This window comes from Labrus mixtus, chromosome 23, assembly GCF_963584025.1.
Source record: "Labrus mixtus chromosome 23, fLabMix1.1, whole genome shotgun sequence".
Taxonomy (NCBI): Eukaryota; Metazoa; Chordata; class Actinopteri; order Labriformes; family Labridae; genus Labrus; species Labrus mixtus.
This window is the reverse complement of record NC_083634.1, coordinates 20090089-20106739: the sequence shown is the minus strand read 5'-3', so window position 1 is coordinate 20106739 and position 16651 is coordinate 20090089. Positions and strand designations below refer to the sequence as shown.

At 43.6% G+C, this 16651-nt stretch overlaps 2 protein-coding genes across 3 annotated transcripts in view; one reads left to right on the top strand and one right to left on the bottom strand.

The window, feature by feature from the left end:
* The window catches only part of LOC132958684 (F-box/WD repeat-containing protein 7-like), a 33259-nt gene extending 20647 nt beyond the window's left edge, over positions 1-12612 (top strand). For both annotated transcript variants that reach the window (XM_061031661.1, XM_061031662.1), the window contains 12 exons: positions 1584-1666; positions 1904-2039; positions 2789-2923; positions 3031-3154; positions 5222-5358; positions 5461-5574; positions 8766-8947; positions 9549-9774; positions 10069-10135; positions 10697-10840; positions 11896-12045; positions 12139-12612. In XM_061031661.1, the coding sequence (XP_060887644.1) occupies positions 1584-1666; positions 1904-2039; positions 2789-2923; positions 3031-3154; positions 5222-5358; positions 5461-5574; positions 8766-8947; positions 9549-9774; positions 10069-10135; positions 10697-10840; positions 11896-12045; positions 12139-12272 (1632 nt within the window). In that variant the 3' untranslated portion in view covers positions 12273-12612. The remainder of the gene's footprint in view (positions 1-1583; positions 1667-1903; positions 2040-2788; positions 2924-3030; positions 3155-5221; positions 5359-5460; positions 5575-8765; positions 8948-9548; positions 9775-10068; positions 10136-10696; positions 10841-11895; positions 12046-12138) is intronic.
* A 3629-nt stretch (positions 12613-16241) lies between these two features.
* Positions 16242-16651, bottom strand: part of anapc10 (anaphase promoting complex subunit 10) — a 3549-nt gene continuing 3139 nt past the window's right edge. Inside the window, exon 5 of the mRNA XM_061031672.1 lies at positions 16242-16614. Within this exon, the coding sequence (XP_060887655.1) occupies positions 16435-16614 (180 nt within the window). The 3' untranslated portion in view covers positions 16242-16434. The remainder of the gene's footprint in view (positions 16615-16651) is intronic.

The window sequence follows — 16651 nt, the reverse complement described above, 5'->3', positions numbered from 1 at the left end:
GACAGAGAGGAAAGAGATAGAAGGCTGATTCAGACCTCTGGGCCCGGTGCGTTTGTGTTACTCTAACAGCGTAGGTGTTTTCAGTGTCTCCGTGCGTACACACACACACAGAAGGCTGCAGTTCATCCGCAGCTCTTCATCAGTTTGGATTCTGAAACAACTGTTTGTTGGCGGGGTCTTTTTAGGTTCCTTTACAACCAGAAACCGACTGACAAAGGTCGTCAAAATGTCCGATAATGACAGTTTGTGATACGACCTCAGGTTTTGTAATGATTGAAATTATCAAAAATAAAGTATTAGCAAAGACCTCAAGGTACGATTGGGATTGAGAGTGTAGCTAAGAATACACTTTGCTGTTATTGAGTCGAAATTTAAAGTGGATGATGAATCTAAATCAATCTGCCTGGGTCTGTAAAATCAGGCACTTTCAATTATGTATTCATTTAAGCAGGAAGGACGTGGCTTTTCATCAGCATTTCAGGGGTTAAAGTTGGTGTATGAAATTTCACAAATGCATAAAAATGAATTAAAATCAGTAGAACTACTTCTAGTTTCCATTGCATTTTATTAGAACAACTTCAAAGTGGAAGAATCTAACCGTATAAACGGACATTTTACGGTTCCCTTGATTGCGGAAACACAGTTTGAAACTACAGACAAGTCACTTTAAGGTCATAGTATGTCCTCAACCGAGTTTCACAGACTCGTAATAAGTCACCATAGTGAAGTGAAAATAGTTGCTTTTTGTTCTTTTTGTTAACAAACTTTTTTCATTCCATTTAAATAGTTTTAATTTACTTAAATACCTTAAAAACTTAAAGAAACTGGAAACCTTCTTCCATTCCCGCCACTGGCTACATGATATTTTCAGCCCTAAATGTTCATTTTTTAAAAAGTTTTATTAAAAATACAAGCATTTAGCGTCATAAGAAATCAATTGAAATAATGGCTTTTATCATGTTTGATGCAAATATGTATCTGTTGACAATCAGGAAAAACTCTGTCGCAGGGATTGAAATATCCCCCTTGGTGTCAAACATCCTTTTTAAGATTTAGAAGATCCTTTACAGGATGCTCAAACTTAAGAAATATGTTGGTTTATTAGTCATTAAATATATATTTATGATGTGCAACTATCTGTACAACTTCCTAAATCAACATTCCCATGTGTTTCCAACTAGAAGATGCTGTTCAGATTCTTAATCCAGACCTAAAATCACACATTGGTTGTGAAAGTATCCATCATCAAGTATCACCCTGGACATGTTTGAATGAAGGTTGCAAACATTTTCGACGTCAAGCTGACGTCAAGAGAGCGCTGTCTAAATTGCACAAATACATTAGCAACATACGTTTTTCAGGAGTTTGCCTGCAATATCCAGGTTATTAAAAACACAAAAATAACCAGATCGGGTTGGTAGGACTTGTTTTTTTGTTGCCATTATATCAAACAGATATGGGTATAGTAAATTTTTCAAAATAGGTTCAAAAGAAGTAAACGTGTACGCCGACGACGCAGATCTATTTCATTCAGAGCGTTACAGTCTCTCACTGTTTCTTCTTCTTTGTCTTTTAACCCCCAGATGAAGAGGAAGTTGGATCACGGTCCGGATGGGCGGCCGTTCCCTTCCGGGAAGAAACACTGCAAAGGCAACGGATACCTCAGGTAACACACAGACATTAATGTAGCTAACAACTAGCTAAACAACACTAAGCTACGTCAACAGCTATGTCTACTAATCCGATCACTTAACAACATGACAACTTTGAATCAGAAATCCAGTTTATCCACCACAGCTCTTACTGTTAGCTTAGAGGTCATTTGTTTTCTACGTCCGAATGTTGATCTACAAAATGAGATGCTAAGTGTTGCTAATGCTGAAAATCTTGTTTCTCTTTCCAGTCCTTCCAATCTAGTTCAAGCCACGCCCACCACATTCGGCGACCTACGGCTAGCCAATGGGCATTCTGCTCAGCGGCGGCGTGTCACATCAGGCCCGCCCCCATCTGGCCTGCAGGACTGGCTTCATATCTTCCAGGTTAGCACACAGTCATGTTAGCTAAACCCCTCCCCCAAACAGCTATCCTTGGTCCCTTATCCAAACAACGCTACGATTTGATGCTAACAATGTAGCTAATGTTAGCTTAATTAGACAAAGGGAAAATATACATTTAAACATGTAGAAAAATGTTTATTTCTGGTGCTTTAAACCAAATGTTATCCCAAATAATCAAACATACCTTTCTGAAGATCTCTATTTCTAAACTACACTGCCTGCTAAGACAACAAACACACACACAGGCACTGAAACACACACACACTCACACACATGCTCTTCAGCATTTCCTGATGGGCTGCATTTCAGTGAAATGTGTGTTTGAATATCTTCCGCTTCCTGAACCTAAACACAGAGAGGAGTGTTGCCTCCGAGCAGTTGTTATGTAACTAATACAAAAACCCATAAGACACACACACACACACACACACACATATACACATACATACACAAACATTTAAATAAAAAACATGTATCTGGCTTTTTGTAGCTTGGGGACAAAGTGAAACGCTTTCAGAGACATGGAACAACACAAAAATAGTCTCAAAGTCAAGGACATCTTCACACAATAAAACTATGAAAACACACACACTTTATACACAAATACACACAGGTAAAAAACACAAAGACTTCTTTTCTAAAAAGAGAAGAGAAGGATTCAAATCTTCAAAATATTTGACAAAAATGTTCATTTTCTTAGTGTCTTATTCTCTCTCTCTCTCCTCCTGCAGGCGTGGAGCGGCCCTGAGAGGCTATTGGCTCTGGATGAGTTGATCGACAGGTGTGAGACCAATCAGGTGAAGCATATGATGCAGGTGATCGAGCCGCAGTTCCAGAGAGACTTCATATCGCTGCTGCCCAAAGAGGTATTCAAATGATCTTCTACCTGTCCGAAAATCCAACCAGTAACAGAACAAAGATATATTGCACTGCGGTGAATGTGTTTTAAACATGTGTGTATTTGTGTGTGTAGTTGGCCCTGTATGTGTTGACCTTCCTCGCTCCCAGAGACCTGCTGCAGGCCGCTCAGACCTGCAGGTACTGGAGGATCCTGGCTGAAGACAACCTGCTGTGGAGGGAGAAGTGCCGCGAAGAAGGTAAACAAAAAACACTCAGTGGGGTAGGAACTGTTGGGATTTTGTGTGTATGTTTTATTAAGGAGTTGGGTAACTGCTTGTCATGTGTGGTGATACAAGTGAGGATTGGAGGTGTGTTGCTGAGGGAGAGCGGAGGCTTCAGTATGGAGGAGGCGTGGCCAAACAGCAGTTTGTTTTTGTTTCATGCTGGTGCTCAAGGGCGACACTGGATACAAAAAGTTGCACATTCTTCTTTGAGAATACTTGTTTTAAAAAGCCTAGCGGTAATGTCGCACACCCCATGTGCTGAGGATGTGGTCCTCGTCGCTGTTGCTGTGGGTTCGAGTCCCTCCTCAGGCCTTTGCTGCGTGTCGTCCCCCACTCTCTCCTCCCGGTACTTCCTGTCTCTCATAAGCCGTTCTATCTAATGAAGGCAAACAGGCCCAAAAAACAATATAATGAATTGTATTTATTTAAAGTTTTATGTTGTTTATCATTATTATTATATCAAATGATCGTCTCTTTTTCTATCGTTTGATTACCTCGTTCACAGTATCTGTGCCGGGCTGCTTGCTTCCTTTCCTCCTCTTCACATTTCATTCATTTTTGCTTCGACACACTTTGATGAAATCTCTCTAAAAAAAAACCTTGACAATGATGGAGGGATTGTTGTTTTCCCCGCTGTGGTTGTGAGAGTTAATCATGTGTTACCTGAGCAGAGTGCTTTCCTGCGTTTCAACACAGAAAAATCTGAAAACATAAAACAGAGGCAGGAGCTCACTGGACGTCTAGTTCTGTCTAACCTGAGCGTTAAATGCTAATACAGCCACACAGACAGACAGTCAGTCAGTCACTCCTCCTTCATTCAGCGCAATGCAGTGCCTCTCTGTGTGTGTGTGTGTGTGTGTGTGTGTGTGTGTGTGTGTGTGTGTGTGTGTGTGTGTGTGTGTGTGTGTGTGTGTGTGTGTGTGTGAGTGTGAGTGTGTGTGTGTGTGTGTGTGTGTGTGTGTGAGAGTGTGTGTGTCTCTCTCTGGGCGCTCTGCCAGTCAGCCAGGATTCACTGCCAGCACTCAGCAGTCATACCAATGAGCCTACCTCATATTAGCACCACGCCAGAGCCATACTAATGAAGCCAGCGCTAACTGCAGCTCACCAGCTTCATAAATACGACTTATTTGTATTTGTGCTTCATCGCCGTCACACCAGGGGGAACAGTGTCGGCGTTAGAGGTAGAATATAAATGCAGAAAATAAAGTGAGGCCGACATACTAATGAAGCTTTTAGTGAGCTCAAACTTTTACACTTAAAGGAGCAGTATGTAACTTTGACACCTAGTGGTTAAAATTAGTACTGTAGTCTAAATTCTAAACATCATAGAGAGCTGTCCCCCCCCCCCCCCCTCTCTAGAGTCCATGCTCACTCAGGTCACCATGTGGTGGACTCTGAAGCTTCAGTGTTTATCCAGCTCTGCATGGGTCTGTAAACCTTTCTGTGTTCTAACCTCTCTCCATTTTTCAAAAGCATCTCCAATATTGATCCTAGTTTGAGCACGTTTCTGCTCGTGGAGCTTATTAGAAACATGCAGAGGCTTTTTAGGTCGGGTACAATCACTTCTATCTGAACCACTTCTCTTGCCCGCTTCCATCGCTGCAACACCTGTTGACCTGATAACTGCTCTCATATCTGGCAAACCGAGGGGCGTCCAAAACGGCCGTGTGATGGGGGGGACGCCTTAAAAAGCGCCTACCTTCTCTGGTCCAAACAAATCCAGATCATTCAGGAGCAGAATCTAAAGTTAGAAGGAGGACATACTGGCTGCTGCATTGTTGTCAGAGAAGCCAGCACTTCAACATGTTTCCTTAATGTCTGATCAGATAGTAAGATCACTCTAATATTTAGATATAGCGTGAGCTTATAACACATTAATGAAACCGCATGTTAGATATTGACTCAGCGGTTTCTGACGTTATTAGTTGAAACATTCTGAAGTTATTAGTCATTGATCTATTCTGTTTCCTTGAGTAAAGGGATCAGTTCATAATGGCAGCTTTACTTCATATCTTTGTCTCTCTCTCTCTCTCTCTCCAGGTGTGTCAGATTGTGCGTCGTCCCGGCGCAGGAAGTGCGTGCGGCCGGGCGTGGCGGTCAGCCCGTGGAAATCGGCCTACATCCGACAGCACCGTATAGAGAGCAACTGGAGGAAGGGCGACGAGCGAGAGCCGATGGTAAGCGGTCACGGCCTCTCGCTCCGATGCAGCCGGCCGACCGGCCTGTGTTTGATGTGTCAGCATGGCGTCGGTGTCCTTAACATCCGTTTCCCTCTGCAGGTGCTGAAAGGCCACGATGACCACGTGATCACCTGTCTCCAGTTCAGTGGCGACCTGATCGTCAGCGGCTCAGACGACAACACACTCAAAGTGTGGTCGGCCATCACTGGGAAGGTAGGACAATGAAATGTTTCCCTTTTTCGCCACACAAGTACTGACAAAACCTAAACTCAGACTTTTTACTCGTTAGTATCATGTTGTGGTGATTTCGGCTTCCTTTTGAATTCCCCGTTTGTTTAGACGTTATAGGAAGATTTGAAGTCTTCCAGGTCGGCTGATTCTTCTCGAATGAGAGGGGAAACTTCAGCCGAGTCCAGTTCCATATAGATCAAACTTTAAATCAAATTCTACAATTCACTTAGCAGACTCTTTTATCCAAAGCGACGTACATCAGAGAGTAAGAACAACACAAGCAAGGATCTGGAAGAAAGGGAACAATGTCAGTAAGAGCAAACGATCAGCTTTGAGTCTGATTGGACACACAGGTGCTGACAGGAAGTGACCAGAGGCAAAGCACAACATTAAGGGCAGTTCTTGAGAGCTCTAATCAGTATAGAAACCATCTTATAAGTCGTCGTTATCAAACAAAAACCATCGTCATTACCATCATCATCATCAATAATATGGAGACCATCATCATTAAGTTAGAGTGAAAATCTGTTTTGTTTAGTTTCCTCTATCTGTCGTTAAACCGGACATCTTCAGCCGACCATTGAGAAAAAACAAACATGTGAGGAGTTGTTAGCTTGTCATCTTGGCGGCCGACGTAAAGCAGCATGACTCAGATTTATTGATGTCATTACTTCGGCCTCCTTTTGAAATCTCTTTCTTCTTCTACTAGAATCCGTTGTTGTGTAACTTGTAACAGACATTGTTCCCCCGACATTAAAGACACAAAGAAATGAGTCGTTTATGTAAGAATGTGATCAGAGTAACAGTATCCCGCCCTGACCCGTTTGTCTGCTTCATGAATTAGAATATATCCACCATGTAGGTCAGCGAGATGTCAAAAGGACACTTCAGAGCAGTGAGCTGAAGCGGCTTAGTGGACGGTGGACCAGTTGTGTGAGTCAGTTGGGGCGTGTCGTCGTTCTGACGGAGCCTCGGGCGACTCACTTTGAATCCTCGATGTATATCTGGAGTAAAGGTGAAGAGACTCTCTCTCTTTAAGGATGTGCAACACTCTTCCTTTCTTTACATCCTGTCGAACACACCAGTGGTTGAATATAACAAGTTCTAAATACCGAGGTGTTTTGAGGGTCCATCTGCACCCTCTGCCCAGCCGTGCTCCTCGCCCAGCGTGCAGCTGAGGCAGGAAACGACAGCTTTCAAGATCAGAGTGATCCGGTGAACGGGAGGATTGTTCAGATTGATGCACACAACATAAATTTCATTTAAAAAAGTTTTTATACTCGCACACTTCAAATACTAGGTGGGCTACCACGAATGAGAAACGGCTGAGGTGATTTATCTGCAGGTACATATGGGGGGGGGGGGTTCGGTGCCTTGCTCAAGGGCACCTTGTCACTGCTCAGGAAGTGACCTTGCACCTCTCAAGCAACCAGACCTGGACTTGAGCCCGGTGACCCTCAGGTTCCTACAGACTGAGCTACCGCCCCCCTTTGGTCTTCAAATACTCCAGAGGCTGCGGCCCTTTAAATAGGGACTTTCTGTTGCCATGAAACTCGGTGTTAGTGCTAGTTGGACTTTTGACAATGACCAAGGCATGGAAGAGACCATAGTTTCCGTCTACGATCATCTGGAGCTTTCTAACATGATTAAAAAATGATAATAGTCATTTGACTGAGTCGCCTTATGAACGACCAGGAAGTAATGTCTGTGGTTGCATGCGCCAAAATCACGCCCCACTTGCGGGAACAGACGCACGTCTCTCTCATCTGTCAACATCTGTAGATTAAAATACTTCAGACTGTGGCGTCCGGGGACGATGAACCTGCAGAGTGAAGACAATAACGAGATTCAGAAAACTGGAGACGCAAAAGCTCTCGGTGCGCGAGGGAGGCGGGATTGTCTCAGGCTGTGGCTCAGTGGTAGAGTCAGTCGTCATGTCTCAACAGGGAGGTCAGGCCACATCGGCCACGTCCGATGTGTCCTTGGGCAAGACACTTAACCCCAAGTTGCTCCCACTGCTTCATCAGCGGTGTATGAATGGATGAGGTCACTTTACTCAGCAGCCTCTACCATCAGTGTGTGAATGTGTTGGTGTGACCTGCGGGTGTAAAAGAGCTTTGAGGAGTCAGAAGACTAGAAAAGAAATATACAAACTCAAGTCCAGTTATAATTATGCATCGTCATCGTCCAATTAGAATAAAACTCGGAGATAAACGAGATTTTAAAAAACTTTCTGACTGTCTGAATCCATAAATCAAATCTAGTTTTCAGTCTTTTCCCATTTGCAGCGACTTTTATCCAACATATAAAATGTGTTTGAGGTAAAGGATGTGAGTAATTATCCCTCCTCTGCACACACACACACACACACACACACACACACACACACACACACACACACACACACACTGACTTAGTGTCTCTATCTGGTTTCGGTTGAACATTCTTTAACTGACACACCTGCTCCTTCGTCTCGACCTGCCCTTTAGCATGTGTGTGTGTGTGTGTGTGTGTGTGTGTGTGTGTGTGTGTGTGTGAGAGCGTGTGTGTGTGAGCTCCCTGCAGAAAGAAAAACACATACACACACCCTCAGTCAGTAGCCTGCGGGGATGACGAGGCGTGATGTTTCCGCTGCGTCTCTCTCTGTTAAAAATGGAGGCCGTTAAATTTGAATTATCTTTTACGAGCAGACGCGTCGACAGTTTTATCAAAACGGGTCTGCTGATGACATCACAGACGCTGGTGAGCGCGAGGAGTTTCTCTCTGAGCTGCAGCGACCCTGTGTTGTCGGGTTTTTTTATTTATTTGATCATCTCTGCAACAGTTACCTTGGCGTAGAGTTTTTCCCTCTGTTACCACGGCAACCACCACCACAACACCTTCAAGGTGAAACTGCATTTTTCAATCTGTGTGTGTGTGTGTGTGTGTGTGTAGCTGTGAACGCAGAGCAAATATTGACACACACTCAAAGACAAAAATGGAGAATGTGAGAAAAATAGAGGAGTGTAACTGACCTTTTGACTTCATCATAGACCTCTATGGAGTAAAACTGTTTCGGCCCCCTGCTGGACACTAAGAAGAATGCAGCTCTATTAACCTTATACCTGATTAAAAAGGTGTACTGGCCCTTTAAGTGATCAATGTGTGTGTGTTTATCGTTTTCTCTCCCACAGTGTCTGCGGACGTTGACGGGTCACAGTGGCGGCGTGTGGTGCAGTCAGATGGCGGTCGCCACGGTGATCAGCGGCTCCACAGACCGGACACTGCGTGTGTGGGACGCCGAGAGCGGCGAGTGTGTCCACACGCTGTACGGACACACGTCCACGGTGCGCTGCATGCATCTCCACGGCAACCGGTAACTCTCACACACACACACACACACACACACACACACCAACGTATAGGGAACACCTCACTTTTTACTGCATTCATCTCCATGACAACCAAATAGACTCACACATGCACACACACACACACACACACACACACACATTTTAACACGCACACACGTAAAATATTCACTCTAACTGTAAATACAAACAACACAAAGATACACACACTTTCCTACAGAGAACGTCACACACACACACACACATTTCTGATACAGTAATTACAAACGACACAAATACACTATTCCAAACACACACCAACACTACAGTCACCCACACATTGCACATAGTAAAAACACACACAATAGTACACACCACCTACACAAACTCTGAATGAATGCATTTGTAAAAACACACACACATCTACACACTTTACACAAAACATTCACACTAATAAACACACACACTCTTTTAACACACGTACACACAGATGATGGAACTGGGTCAAACACATACACACACACACAGTCACACTCACAACCTCGGCCTCTCTCTGAAGCTGAACGGGCTGTCCTGATTGGCTGTCCCTGCAGTGAAGTCATACCTCTCTCTCTCTCTCTCTCTCAGGGTAGTGTCGGGCTCTCGGGACACGACGCTGCGTGTGTGGGACGTGTCGACGGGTCGCTGCGAGCACGTGCTGACGGGTCACGTGGCGGCGGTGCGCTGCGTTCAGTACGACGGGCGCCGCGTGGTGTCCGGGGGATACGACTACATGGTGAAGGTGTGGGACCCCGAGACGGAGGCGTGTCTGCACACGCTGCAGGGACACACTAACAGAGTGTACTCGCTGCAGGTAAGCAGCCGACCAATCAGAGCTCAGTGGGCGGGGTTTAAACTTCACCTGTAGTTTCATTCTGCTGCCTCAAGAGGGAGCTGTTAGAAATCTAATGAATGCCTCAGGTGATGTCACACGAGTCGACAAGAGAGGATGACACATTTCAAATTAAAACAATTTGGTTTAAAATTTTAAAGACGAGAACAATCAGTTAAAAATATTTATTAATTAAAACCTGGTGAAGAAATCAAGACAGTATTTAAGATATCGTTCATCTTTGTTTTCATTCATAACGTCTTTTCTTCTTCACAGTTCGACGGAGTGTTTGTTGTGAGCGGCTCGTTGGACACTTCGATCAGGGTCTGGGACACAGAGACAGGTAGAGACACCGATCACTTCCTGCTCCTTTAAGGTTGTTTTTGAAAAAATAGAACAAACATGGCCGCCACATTTTGACAGGTGGACATTAATTCCAAACAATGAAAAATAAAACATTTATTTTTATATATTTATATAATATTATATAAATAATAATATTTTGTTGTATTTATGATATATTTATATATATATTTATTTACATAACACTTGTGTTAATCTCATCACATGCACACACTATAAAATAATAAATTACACTTATTTTTATTTTTTTTATTTTTATTTTTTATTTATTATTTGTATTTATTTTTTTATTATTATTTATTATTATTAGTTTTTTTATTAGTTTTTTTTATTTATTTTTTATTTATTTGTTTATTTTTTTTATTAAAATATTGAATTGCTAATTATTACTTTTCATTATTATTATTATTATTATTATTGTATTATTTGTTATTATATGCTTTGGTAATATATTTTACACATTCATGCCAGTAAAGCTTTTTGAATTGAATTGAATATTTAAGGTTCCTCTTGAGTTAACCTTGTGTTTCTCGGTGACCAGGTGGGTGCATCCACACGCTGACGGGTCACCAGTCACTGACCAGCGGCATGGAGCTGCGGGACAACATCCTGGTCTCTGGAAACGCCGACTCCACTGTCCGGGTGTGGGACGTCAGGACGGGGCAGTGCATCCACACGCTGCAAGGTGAGAGAGGAGGAATAAAAAACATCCCTGAGAGAGTGGAGAGAGTCCAGAGAGTGGAGAGAGTGGAGAGAGTGGAGAGAGTGGAGAGAGTCCAGAGAGTGGAGAGAGTCCAGAGAGTGGAGAGAGTCCAGAGAGTGGAGAGAGTGGAGAGAGTCCAGAGAGTGGAGAGAGTGGAGAGAGTCCAGAGAGTGGAGAGAGTCCAGAGAGTGGAGAGAGTCCAGAGAGTGGAGAGAGTGGAGAGAGTCCAGAGAGTCCAGAGAGTGGAGAGAGTCCAGAGAGTGGAGAGAGTCCAGAGAGTGGAGAGAGTCCAGAGAGTGGAGAGAGTCCAGAGAGTGGAGAGAGTGGAGAGAGTCCAGAGAGTCCAGAGAGTGGAGAGAGTCCAGAAAGTCCAGAGAGTCCAGAGAGTCCAGAGAGTCCAGAGAGTGGAGAGAGTCCAGAGAGTGGAGAGAGTCCAGAGAGTCCAGAGAGTGGAGAGAGTCCAGAGAGTCCAGAGAGTGGAGAGAGTCCAGAGAGTGCAGAGAGTCCAGAGAGTCCAGAGAGTGGAGAGAGTCCAGAGAGTCCAGAGAGTCCAGAGAGTGGAGAGAGTCCAGAAAGTGGAGAGAGTCCAGAGAGTCCAGAGAGTCCAGAGAGTGGAGAGAGTCCAGAGAGTCCAGAGAGTGGAGAGAGTCCAGAGAGTCCAGAGAGTCCAGAGAGTCCAGAGAGTCCAGAGAGTCCAGAGAGTCCAGAGAGTGGAGAGAGTCCAGAGAGTCCAGAGAGTCCAGAGAGTGGAGAGAGTGCAGAGAGTCCAGAGAGTGGAGAGAGTCCAGAAAGTGGAGAGAGTCCAGAAAGTGGAGAGAGTCCAGAGAGTCCAGAGAGTCCAGAGAGTCCAGAGAGTCCAGAGAGTCCAGAGAGTGGAGAGAGTCCAGAGAGTGGAGAGAGTCCAGAGAGTGGAGAGAGTCCAGAGAGTCCAGAGAGTGGAGAGAGTCCAGAGAGTCCAGAGAGTGGAGAGAGTGAGGGGTTTTTGCCGTGTTGATGATGTCATGAGTCACAGTGGTTTATTTAATGGTTTCCTTCAGGTCCCAATAAACACCAGTCAGCGGTGACGTGTCTCCAGTTCTGCAGAGGTCTGGTTCTGTCCAGCTCGGACGACGGGACGGTCAAACTCTGGGACCTGAAGACTGGAGCCTGGCTGAGGGACGTGGTGGCGCTGCAGAGCCGAGGATCAGGTGAGGATTAAAAAAAACAAAAACATCCCGACCCCTCACCTGTTCCTGAGAAACGAGTCATAACCGAACGACACGCCTTCTTTTGCTCAACAGGGGGCGTGGTTTGGCGAATCAGAGCGTCCGACACGAGGCTGGTGTGCGCGGCCGGCAGCAGGAACGGCACGGAGGAGACCAAACTGCTGGTTCTGGACTTTGACCTGGACGAGGGGAAGAAAGAGTCCGAGTGAAGCGGACACCGTGATGTCATCAAAAGGGGACAGAAAAATGTTCCCGCCAAAAGAACAATGGGAGTTTTTTAAAATGGACCAAAAGAGGTTGTTGATTGGACGGTCCCCTAATCGTCACATAAACAGGAATGGATGTGAGACACGTCCTGATGACAAAACAGTTCAAGGCTCATATGGACGCAAAACAAGATGGCCGCCACAATTAAGTTGGAATGATGTAATCAAAAAAATCCTTCCAGCGGGGGCGACGACTGAATGTTTTTGGACTTTTTTTTAGGGACAGGAACGTGGATGTAAATTGTTTCTACGACAACAAGAGAATGTTGACAAACAAACAAACGATGGATTCCAGCGGCGACGGTTGAAACGACGGATCCAAGCGAGACGTGGTCGATACGGGCGTTGACTTATTTTTGCTGCTGAATTAAAGATGAAGTCAATGTCGCTGTTCAAACAAACCAATCAAAATGTACCAAATGTTGAAGGCGGGAGAGGCACGGGGGGAACGTTACGAGGCAACAAAGACGGGCGGCGTTCAGAGAATCCCGTTCAGTCAGTATCGTTTTCACCTCAGACGCCATTTTGTCAGATTTTGTTTGTTTTTTTTGTGTCTTTTTGCTCCGTAGTTGTCGGTGAAGTTTCCCGTTTTGTTGCCTCTTAACACCCTTGGTGTGTTTCAGCCGTGCAGTACTGTAACATACGTAGAGGTCGAAGATCTGTTGAAATGTGTAAAATCAGCTGCTGAAGCTGAACTGTTTAATCCAGACGGAGACCAGAGCCTCACGTCCACAAGAGTCAGAACGACCTCGCTCGCTTTGATTCAAGCTTCAGAGAATTCAAACTGAAGTCTTCAACACGTTAAGTGAACACTAATCCACTCAGACTCACACCTGAAAGATTTACGCCGTCATTTTACTCGTAGTGCAAATCCTCCGACTGCGTGTTCCTGCCAAAAGTGAAAGAAAGAGACGATGTGTTTTAATCGGCGCCTGGAGGACATTTTTGTTTTTCACTGCGATGGCTGCGTTCAGCTTCTCTCGCCATGACGAGTCAAAATATCTGCTGTGGAAAAAAACCCAGTTTAATGCTTTACTGTACGCTTAAAGGACAACTTTCAATCAGTCATTCTATTTAAAATAATATTTAAAATCTCTTTTAGATTTGAAGAATCATCTTTTACTTAAAAACAACATTCCCGTAAATTCCTGCAAAATTTTGTAAAAATCTGAAAACATCTGTAAGAAAATCAGGTTTTTAAAGAACGTTTTCTACTCATTAACTTTTTTTATGAGATTTCTGATCTATTCAATTAACTTAGATACATATAGGGTTAGGGTTACATACATAAAATGTACAAAAACACCAAAAAAATCTCCTTAAACTTTAGATGATTCTATTTCTCAAATGTTGAAATCTAAATACCAAAAATCACAAAATTGAATCTAAATGTAGAATTTTAAAGGGTTCATCTGCAGTATTTTTACTCTACTTTTGTTTATGTTTTTTTAGGGCTTCAAATAAATAATAGTCTTTACAAATTATTTTTTCTGATTTTTTTGTGTAAAATCTCAGAAAAATTCAAAAACTTAAAATTTGGGCTTTTTTTTCACATATTACTCAAACTAACTCCTCCTGGCACCCAAATTGAATCAACATTGCAGCTCTATTTAATTATTTGTCTTTTTACATACAAAGAAGAAAAGCAATCTCAGAAGTTTGTCCTTTCTGTGCTTCCGTAGTTACCTTACAGTCTCGTGTTATTCTCCAATGGGTCACTCCTCAGCCTCTAAAATATTAAATAAAATATTTATAAATAATATAAAACAACTCCCTTTAGATATTAATCCGATAAGCTGTTGTTGCCAGGCAACACCTCCAGCCAATAAGCAGACATTCGGGTGATGTTTCCCCCGGCAACAAGTGGTATTTCAGTCTGAGCTCTTCAGTCTTTTCTTTTCTTTTGCGGAGACGCTGACCTTTGCAGGTGTGAGGCTCTGATGACGTCATCGTGTAAAATAATGTAAATACAAAGAGGATGTAAATATTCAGCTTTTTATAAGAAGAAGAAGATATTGTGAATGTCTGAGAGAGAGAGATGAAAAGAGATCAATAAAGATGAGTTTTATAAAATATTGAGTGTTTTGACTTTTTCAATATGAAATGTTTTATCAACGCTGAGGAACAAAGTCTGAATATATACGAGGTCGGACTCGAGCCCACGGCCACCACGACGAGGACCACAGCCTTCACACGTGGAGCGTGTGACATAACCACGGGGCTGTCGGCGCCACAATGACGAGTTTAACAAGTGAATGAAAAGCTGGATGAACTGCAGGTAAGAAAACGATCAGGAGTCTGTGTCGATGTAAATCAGACTGCAGAAATACAGAAACTCACGAGGAGGTTGCTATGGTAACCGTGCCGAGGGGGGTAACTACTGTAAACTTCTCCGGCTTCAGAGGCCCATAAGAATACCTGCAAACACGCACGTCAGTATCCTCGGGGGGGAAAAGGAGGCAAGGTGGGAAAAGTTAAAGAAACTGATGAATAATAATAATATGTTTTATTAAACAAACGTCGAAAACTGAAGAAATTACTGAAATCTAAAAGTACCAACGCTGCATAGAAATACTTCAGGTACGTGGTTAACTCAAGTACAAACTTATTAGTGTTACACTCCACCTGAAGGGGGCGCTGTGGGGCAAACAACAGCCAATTAAAATGATCCAAATTAAACAGAAATTAAAAAAGGTCAAAACGACTTTTAGAAGGTAAAAACTATCTATTACCCATGAGGCTTTGCAGCTTGTTGACACCACAATAGTAAGCCTCATCAGGGCCATAACACACACACACACACACACACACACACACACACACACACATCCAGAAGTTTCTGCAGAACTCAAAGGTTTCCTACATTTAAAGTGCAGATATAAATATATAAAACAATACATTTATGGGGAGCCGTTAGTCTAGTGGTTAGTGTGTGTGCTCCATGAACAGGGGCTCTGGTCCACCAAGCGGGTTGCCCGGGGTTCAAATCCCTATCTCCCTAACTATCCCATTTGTACCATCACTCTGACGATAAATAATTGCTGAAAAGGCCAAATGTACAATCATTTTTCAATTTAAATTTCCTCTGAACCAAACATAGTTTTAGATTTGAGAGCGACCAATCACATCAGCACCCGACCGGCACGCCCGATGCTCTGCTGCCGGAGTTTACCATCAAATCATCCATCATCTATCTCCCTCTTCATCTTTCTATCTGGCTCCCTCTAGTGGCCAGGCTGTGTAAGTGGGATATACAGCAGCTCATGATGAAACCTCTGAGACTCAGAGAGGTGGAGATAGATTTGTGTTTTCTACTTCAGTGTCCTAACCTGTTCTAACCTCTCTCCATTTTTCAAAAGCATCTCCAATATTGATCCTAGTTTGAGCACGTTTCTGCTCGTGGAGCTTATTAGAAACATGCAGAGGCTTTTTAGGTCGGGTACAATCACTTCTATCTGAACCACTTCTCTTGACCCGCTTCCATCGCTGCAACACCTGTTGACCTGATAACTGCTCTCATATCTGACAAACCGAGGGGCGTCCAAAACAGCCGTGTGGGGTCGCCTTAAAAGCGCCTACCTTCTCTGGTCCAAACAAATCCAGAGCATTCAGGAGCAGAATCTAAAGTTAGAAGGAGGACATACTGGCTGCTGCATTGTTGTCAGAGAAGCCAGCACTTCAACATGTTTCCTTAATGATCAGATAGTAAGATACCTTTATCATCTACCTCTCTACACAGCTCACTGATTGGACCTTTAAACTGAGTTTGTGTTTTGACTTATTTCTGAGACTTGCCTAATCAAAGAGGGATTACTGTCCAGCAGATCAGGTCTTTAGAGGAGGGTCAGTTTGTTTGGTTTTTATAGCATGTATTTCATATCTTTAAATGTGTTTGGAGTAAAGATCAGCAGCTTTATTTGAAAAATTCAACATTTTATAAAAAAAACCCATCACATTTAATAAACTTTAATGATGAGCAGCGTCACACTGATCCGTCCTGTCATCGTGAATCTGCATCCTGTCAGATCAGTCTCTTTTCTGGATCTTTTTCTTTTTTTATATTCCAAAACTCAGGTGGTCTCTCTCTCTGTCGTGTCAGTCCAGATCACCTGATGGTGCGGTACATCATGAAGTCGACCGTGGTGCATCGTGGGAACTTCCCGATGGAGCTCTCCTCCACGGGCGTGTAGACTTTGATCTGACGCATGTGTGTGTCGCGGCCGTTCTGGTGGTTGGCGAGCACCGCGATCTGGATCATGAAGGTGCTGATCGGCTCGTTTGTGCGCTGAGAACACAAATACACACTGCGGTCATTTTTGTAC